The sequence below is a fragment of the Actinia tenebrosa genome, unplaced genomic scaffold (assembly GCF_029948245.1).
Source record: "Actinia tenebrosa isolate PJP-AT-01 unplaced genomic scaffold, QUT_ActTen_1.0 PGA_scaffold2__45_contigs__length_23673736, whole genome shotgun sequence".
Taxonomy (NCBI): domain Eukaryota; kingdom Metazoa; phylum Cnidaria; class Anthozoa; order Actiniaria; family Actiniidae; genus Actinia; species Actinia tenebrosa.
The window spans coordinates 4,377,341-4,386,368 of NW_028292579.1; the positions used below are offsets into that span (position 1 = coordinate 4,377,341).

The following is a 9,028-nucleotide window of genomic DNA, read 5'->3' on the forward strand; positions in this document are numbered from 1 at the left end:
ATGTCTGCCTCTTGACTTTGGCATTTACGACAGGCCCCTAAAGAGCAACCCAACAGGGACCAAGTTGAGTATTTCTTTAAAGACGCACAAACCCACATCTGCATAACTAACCTCTGCATAACTACTGAGAAAGCCAGCGCCATGAATAACAGCAATTCCTTTATTTCCCTTGAGAGTATATCAAGGAAGAGTGCTATAATCATGTTTTCTGTCGGCATAGTCGTCAGTTTCCTTGTTGTCGCCTCAAACCTTGCTAACCATTCTGACATTTCTCGTCAACAGACATCTTCGTCGTCGTAGTGTGTACTGCCTGATCCACTTGGCAGTGGTTGACATGATGTATGGTGTGTTGAGAGTAGCAGCTGATTTATGTGCATATGATTTTTACTTTGGATCACAGTGGTTCACTTCTGTAGTCGTAAAAAATGTTGTAGGAAATATATTAGATATAGATGTCACGATCTGTTTGCTTTCTTTGGTCCTTGTTTCACTTGAACGAGTCTACGCCACTTACTTTCCATTTCAGCATCGAACAACTCGAGTCAGGACTTACTTCGGGGCGTTTGCTGTAACTTGGCTTATCCCGGTGTCTGTGTTAGGGCCCTACGTACAAGAACAAGTTACATCATCCTTTGGCGTTAGGCTGGTAACTGGACTTCTCGTCCTGTATCTCGTCTGTCTCGTCACAATATGTATATCATATGCCGCCATGTTCATGAAAGTGAAGATACAAGCAAAACGACTACAGTCAAGCCAACTCCCAGCAGCACTACGTAGAGCCCGAAAGCGAGAACAACATCTTGGGATGACCCTGTTTATTGTGACAATATTATTACTTATCGCATGGCTGCCATTATTACCACAGCTTTCTTCAAACTACGACAGAAACTGAAAATATCGTTTTTGGGCTTCAAAATGATTTACTTATACACCTCATAACTCACTAATCAATCCAATAGTCTATGTTAGTAGAATGAGAGATTTCAGAAGGTCGATGCTGCAAATGTTATTTAGATGATTCACGAGACTTTGCAGGCGTCCTCATCCAGTCATTCAATATGATAAATATCGAAAAAATAAGTATTTAATAGACTTAGGTCTTGGTTGAAGAGAATTCTATAGACATCAGCACGGTATGGCATTTCACTTTATAGAATCGAGGAAGGAAAAGCAATATAAAAATCACCCTGCTGAAATGGAAGAACGCACAGAAAGCGAGCTGAATGTCCCCTAAAAGGTCCGAAGGATAACTCAGTGTTCGAGGAAGACTAAATGCACCGATATGGATAATAGTACCATTGCCGGTTTCTATAGCCGCCATTGGAGATTTGGACACATCTGAATGCAATAGCGCAGCGCAACCGTGACGTCATAAAAACGGAGACAAAGGCGAAATTTGGACAAACAAACTTACAAGTTTACTTCCAGCAGATAATTTTCACAGCCGATCGCAGTTGATCTTAGTTTACATGGGTTGTTATTGTAACTTTAAGTAAAAATAATAAAATCGGTTCGTATAATCCTCGTAGCGGTTAAACAGAATGCAATGTTTGTCCGAATCTTTAAGCTATTTTTAGAATCTGTGCGCTGCGCTATTCTATACTCATTAGTATTCACAACTCGTACACTTGTCAATCAGGTGTTTTGTTTTTGTTTTTGTTTTTAATTAAAGTTTCGAAATTATTCATGACCCACTAAAAATAACTTGTATATATTTTTATTGCCTTTATGTTGCTTTTCAAATGCAGTCTAAAACAACTCGAACATCTTAATTATACGATTTCTATATCTGGCAAACCATCCACTTATTAAAGAATAATTTCTTGAAACCATTATACTTGTTATTACAATATACCAAGAGCTAATAAGATGACAGTATAAATTAAAAAAACAACAGCAACAACAATAGCACTGACTCATCTACACCCACAACATTAATAGTCTGTAAAAACAGCAGTAACCAACAGTCTGTAACAACAACCAACACTCTGTAACAACAACCAACCAACAGTCTGTAGCAACAACCAACCAACAGTCTGTAACAACAACCAACCAACAGTCTGTAACAACAACCAACAGTCTGTAACAACAACCAACCAACAGTCTGTAACAACAACCAACCAACAGTCTGTAACAACAACCAACCAACAGTCTGTAACAACAACCAACCAACAGTCTGTAGCAACAACCAACCAACAGTCTGTAACAACAACCAACCAACAGTCTGTAGCAACAACCAACCAACAGTCTGTAACAACAACCAACCAACAGTCTGTAGCAACAACCAACCAACAGTCTGTAACAACAACCAACCAACAGTCTGTAGCAGCAAACAACCAACAGTCTGTAACAACAACCAACCAACAGTCTGTAACAACAGCAGCAACCAATAGCCTGTAACAACAGCAACAACAACAAGAGCAAAAACAACGCAGCAACAACCACCGCAACAGTTATTGTTTTCACTCACAGATTGAATTGATATATGGCATTTTACTCCGTCTTTATCTAGACTTTAGTTCAATACAAACTTCTCATAATGGCTGACAAGTGCACGAAAACGAGGTCACCCAGTCATTATTTCACGATAAAATTACATGAAATGACTTTAAAGAAGAAAAGTATTAAAAAATATAACCTTTGTTTTGATCTGAATTAGCGCTAACAGCCTTTATTTTGAATGAGCAGCTTGGCTCAACCTTGCAAGATAACTGGGTGACCTCGTTTCCGTGCGTTCATCAGCCATTATGAGAAGGGTGTATAGACCCCTTGCAGTACGTCGGAATACAGTTCAATTTGGAGGATACAGCATTAGGTTCCCAATTCTCAAGCGATTGAAATCTTTTTGTTTTGTCCTCCAAATTGAGCTTCTTGACGTCACATGCCAAGGGGTCTATAGCATTGTCCAAGTGAAATAGGAGTGGCTTCTGAAAGGTTTTTGTTCACTTCAAATATTTGGTTTATTAAGTGCGTCTAACGGGAAATTACGACTTTTCTTACTGCACGATAAGTCCTGCTAAAACACGATAAGACCTCCTGAAACACAAACTGACTGAATCTTTTAAATTCAACATTCTGAAGAATCAGTCATTCTTATCAACCTGTATGATCTCAAGGTGAGACTATAGACTAGCGGAAAAACCACGCTTGTTTATCAAATATTTCTTAAATAGCAAAAGGACCTTGATAGCAAATGATGTAAAATCATAATTTTTGATATCATCCATAGCAGTTGATGACATTCCTACTTGTGAAGTTAGGAAAAAATAACCATCTTCTAATCTTCTAATATTTGAAATGTTTACACTGAGCTACAGACAGGTTGCTACTGAGTCCATTTGGAGTGAGTTATCTCAGTAAAGCGGCCAGTATTTTGAAAAAGGATAGACTTTCGTCATTCCTTATCTTCTGTTTTGAAGACTGTAAGACATTTTCATCATTTAACTCTTACCTTCACTTTTCAATTTCTATTTCATGGTTGACACTGAACACGTTTGATTGTACAGTTTTTTCCATTTCTTACGACAGTCAGAACCCAAAGTGAGGCCAAGTTCTAGTTGAATTATCGAAAATTAAATCAGAAAAAAACGAGGGAGAACTTTAGGAATGAATAACAGCAATTCGCCGATCTCTTACAGGAACGTATCAAGGAAGAGTGCTATAATCATGTTTTCTGTCAGCATAGTCGTCAGTTTCCTTGTTGTCGCCTCAAACCTCGCTACCATTCTGACATTTCTCGTCAACAGACATCTTCGTCGTCGTAGTGTGTACTGCCTGATACACTTGGCAGTGGTTGACATGATGCATGGTGTGTTGAGAATGGCATTTGAATCATGTGTCTATGACTTTTACTTTGGATCAAAGCTATTTTGCTCTGTTTTTTCACTTAATATTGTACTTGCTATACATGACTTGACTTTTGCTATGTGTCTATTTTCTTTGGTTCTTATTTCTCTAGAACGTACGTATGCAACTTTTTCCCCATTCAAATATCGAACACTACGCTTGAAGAGTTATATTATGTTGTGCACTTCAGCATGGTTGCTTTCAGCATTGATCATCGGTCCTTTCATAAAAACTAAGACTTTACCAAACTATGGCTCTATCTTTATAACTATTTCAATAACAATATCGTTTATCTGTCTCATTGTTATGTGTACCTCGTACAAAGCCATACTTCACAATATCAAACTCCAGTCCAAGCGACTAAATACAAGTCAACATAAAACATCCATAACAAGAAGACCGAATTGTGAACAGCATCTTGCAGTGACCCTAGTAATCGTAACACTGTTATTTGTAATAACATGGCTGCCATGGATTGTCACAGTTACTATCGTATTGTGTTGCACAAAAGAGATATCTTTTATCGAGTATAGAGTGATTCTCATAATACAGCTGACGAACTCACTAATCAACCCAATAGTCTATGTTACTAGAATGAGAGATTTTAGAGAAGCGATGGCAAAACTGATCTTTAGATGTTCACTTGATTTACATCGTCCTCGGGAAGTTGTTCAATATCATAAGAATGGCAGGGGAAATGAGGCTGTCGTACAACTCAGTTTTAGATGAACGAAATCGAAATACGCATAACTTGTCGCCTAGTTTGTCCGAATCTGGACCATCTACTACACTAGAAATGGCTGCAGAATGCTAAAGGCTTGGGGAATCTTTCGTGTTCCAAAAACATCACGAAAAGGAAAGGAGTATTTTCGATTTCCTTATATTGAAGAAATAGAAATCGCGCGCGCGTGCTGTGTGTAGTTACGAAGCACGCGGGGGTCGGCAGGCAGGAGACATAAGTGTTAAGAGAAGCAAGACGCGTAGTGGAGTCCTTCTCAAAACTTCTCTAGTGTTCTGCTAAACCCTGATTGCTTTATAACTACACACAGCATAGCAAGCAGGTTTTTTATTAGAGTAAATGTTATTTTGGATACGAATGACAAAACAGGCAGTGCGCGTGCTGTGTGCTCTCATAAACCACGCCGCGCTTCCATCCATTCAGAACGCGAAATTCATAATAGTTATCCTCATAACGTTTGTTAAGATCCTTTACTTGCACACTGTCTTTATTAGTTTTACAGCTTTTAAAGTAAATTACCGTAATTTGTTCTTAATAAATAAATAATAAAGAATAATGCAAACTTGAAAATTTACTGAACACCTTAACAAATCCTCCTTAAAGAAAGGAAGATTGCATGTATTCTCGTAGCTCGCACCCTCCGATAAAGTTCCCTTAACATCAAATCAAGACTCTAATTCTCTTCCTCTCAACAAAGAAGAAAGCAAGATACCACAATCCTAGACTACACACATAAATTGAAAAACATAAATTTACCTTTCCTGAAAAGGAAATATTATAAATTCACTTATTGCCACGAGTTTTCTCTGGCCTCCCCTCCCCTCGAGCCCTTTCTCTGCCTTTATTTCGTCCTTAGAATTATTGACTGAAATATTAATTCTACACCTCCCACCCCTCCCTCCCAAAATGTTATGCTCGTCTAGATGTTTTAAAGTATCTGATTCGAGGATTTATATCCGGTTTTTCCGGTTTTTGTTCGGCTTCGCAAAACCTAACATGCTAAATTCCGATTTGATCTGTGAGCCGTGCCCTGACTTAGATCAGCCTAGAGGTTGTTTCAGGGTATCTATCTGTAAGTTAGCCATGCCCTGACTTTGATTTGCCCAGAGGCTGATTCAGAGTATTGATAAACAATTTGAAGTTTACACATTTCCAGCTAGGAAATTTGAAGCGGCCTCTCAAACTCTAGCACTAACACCTTAGAAAATAGATCTTATATAATCAAGAAACTTTCAAGAGCGTGACAGCTTTAACTTTCCAGTTTATTAAGGCTTGCGAGCTACAAAATAGTCTTACCCGCGTTGTACAATTATATTGCATTATAGTATGGCAATATATCTTATTGATCAATTTAAAATTTACTCTTAAAAACACTCTGTACTCCTCCAACTTACATTAGGATCTCTTAACTCTTCCTTCCGTCAAGGACGCTATAAATTTTCCAAAGCGTTTTTTGTTCTATTTTAATTGCATATTATTTCATTTTATTTTAATTGTCTAAATTGATTTTAACTAGACAATTTTGTTCGATGTGTCACGAACAAAGAGCGCCTTCATCAATCTCGTCGCCATAGAGATCTCAATGACATGCGCTTTACGGGGCTGTCTGTGTCCAGCGTGCTCTCACACTGTTGTTCTAGTATATTACATAATGTCTTTACAGTAATTATTGCATCGAGTGAAGACTTTTTCACTTCGGATGGGTTTTCTTCAACTTTGAATCGCTTCTCGTTCGTTCCTTCGATGACGTCAGAGTTGAAATTTTCGCACTGTTCTTGCGCTCTCTGGCATAGGTCTTGGAAGTGAGTCCTCGTTCGAACAGTCTGACAATTGAAGAAACAAATTCATTAAAAAATGATTTGATATGAAATAATATAGAACGTTTTCACTCACGTGACAAGGCAGCCATATTGGGGTACCAAACAATAGAAACTTTCTGCACAGTTTTTGCAAAAAAAATAGAGTTCATTTCCTGGATAGAAAATGTATTGTTTGGTATCCCAACATGGCCGCTGTGACGTCACTCGAAAACCTCTATAAAGATTTTTTCGGCAAAAATATATAGTTCTCTTTCCGTATGATACTTTCCGTATGATATTTTAATATCTATATTTATTCTTATATCTTTAGTGTTATATCTTTTTCTTTTGGTATATAATTTTTCAATATTATTTTTTCGTATAGTCATACTTTATTTATTGTAGCGATGGCTTTTGTATCATATTTTTACTATTTTTATTATTTTGATGTTTTGATTAATTTTCTACGTAAGGGATTTTATCGATTTATATATATTGTAATTAATGCATAGTTTTTGAGGGCCACAGGTTTGTTAGTATTGTTATACTATTATATACTATTACGTGCCAAAATCGTAAAATAAAGTATTTATTATTATTATTATTATTATTATTATTATTATTATACTTCATTCGTCATAAAACTTTATCTTAAAGTTCAGACATGCGCACTAAAATTTTCTTGATATACAGGTTTAAGAGCTAGCCCTCAATAAGCCAATATGTGTTAATTAACAGTTACTCGAATCCAGCCAATATACCCTTACTTATACAAACACTAACAATCTAAAAGCCATTATAGCTAGTAAGTCTTATAACTGCTGTAATGTTTCGCTAAGACAGAGTCCAAATAACTGAAATAGGCGTCTTAATGTATTTATCATCTGAAGCTTTCGTTTCATAAATTCCGAGTTTTCTACTTTCTTAGAGGCTTCGACGTTACTTTCATTCAAACAAATGAATATAGAAGTCGGTTGGTATGATATTTTTTATGTATGACTGAGCGATCTGCGTATTGCGACAATCCTCTGCAACTTAATTTCAGCCTTCAGCTACAATAAATTCTCCTTTGAGTGATTAGCCATCAACGTCAATTTTAACCCCTCCCTCTCAACATTTGTTGAATTATTGAAAGTCATTCATTTTCACTGAGATAGATGGATCTTAATTTCTTAACGTCGTGTGGAGCAAGCGTTATAACTGTCTAGAATAATCGGTTTCTTGCTGTGTGTTTGAGTCGTACACCAAAATAAATAGCTTGCATAATAATAATAATAATAATAATAATAATAATAATAATAATAATTTAAAAGCTTATATAGTGCATGCTACATGTCGAAGTGAACGCATGCGCTTTATATAAATGAGTTTAAAATGTGAAAAAAAAGCTAGTACAAATTCTATAACAATAGGTAGTTTAAGATTCTCGTTTACGGCAAACGTGAAACGTCAGTTGACCATTAAAAAATTCTTTAAAATTAGTGAAAAGGAATCGCAAAAATATCCAAGTAATAGGATAAACAAAAGAATACTTGTCTTTGTCGAGAAGGTTTGAAAAAGGTAAAGTGAAATGTAGAGAAACGATGAAAACGTGGTCACGTTTGCCGTTTGCGCGAAGGAAAAACGGGAATCTTAATCTACCTAATATGTCATTAAAACAACGGGTTATTTTTTATTGCATCTCAATCTCTGAAATAAAAATAAACTTCAAATCGTACCTCTTCTGTTCGTTTGCCATTCTTCTTCTTGCCAACTTTCCCAACTCCAACGTGAAACGCACTGGTCATCCAACAGTTGACTAACAGTACTACGAAGACAGAGAACAAGATTTGACGTCCCTCAAGTTTCATCTTCGTATCAGCTTCTACTTAAACGGTGTTCAGTCTTTGAGAGTTTGGGATTTTGCTTCTCCTTGTGTTACAAGCTGAAGACTGCTCTGATGGTGCAGTCGCACTCCTTCCCCTTTATATACTTTTTTTCAGCAAACCAGGAAGTGATCTTACCACTCGATAAATCACCTTTATTAGAGTCAAATCTCTTTGTGCAACGCTTAAAGTGACTTCAAGTGGGTTGTTTGTTATTGAAAGCGGGTCAAGAAAAATCCACTGCGCTTTTCTTAAGAACCGGGGGACGCGATATCCCGCCGTAAACCAAGTCAATTGGCTTGATATAATTGACTGTAACTCCCGATTATCTAATTGACATTCTTCTCTGAAAACAAATAACAGTTATTCAAGAGTGAGGCGGAATGGGATGAAGCTAAGAAAAGGGAAAATTATTTACGAATGCGTTTCGCCAATCGTTGCGCTTTTCTTTGGGGTCTTTATGAGGGCTGTAAAAACGCCCACAGGCATGAGAGCTAATTCCATTGACATCCTGCCCAACAGGTTGGCCCATTTGAAAGCTCAAGAATTGCTGCTTCCTATCTGACGATAAAGGCACAATGTTGTACAGGAAATTAAACCCTTAAAAAAGGCGAACAATGGAAAACGTTTCTAAGGAAAGTCGTTTAGGGTTCTACCATGCTTTCGGCTTCAATTCACCACTCCATTTTTAGAGTGCACTTCAGTTTTTCGTTCGCGCAATTTGATTATGATCAATAAAACACTGATAGCATGTTATTTATAAGCTTTTACGGCAATTA

At 37.0% G+C, this 9,028-nt stretch overlaps 1 protein-coding gene across 1 annotated transcript; it reads right to left on the reverse strand.

Moving 5' to 3' along the window:
- Positions 1–5,826: 5,826 nt before the first annotated feature.
- LOC116289798 (uncharacterized) lies at positions 5,827–8,338 on the reverse strand. Its single transcript, XM_031696736.2, has 2 exons — positions 8,103–8,338; positions 5,827–6,408 (listed from the first exon to the last, which is right to left on the reverse strand). The coding sequence occupies exons 1-2, from the start codon at positions 8,232–8,234 to the stop codon at positions 6,142–6,144; spliced, it is 399 nt and encodes a 132-aa protein (XP_031552596.1). The 5' UTR covers positions 8,235–8,338; the 3' UTR covers positions 5,827–6,141.
- Between the last annotated feature and the right edge of the window lie 690 nt (positions 8,339–9,028).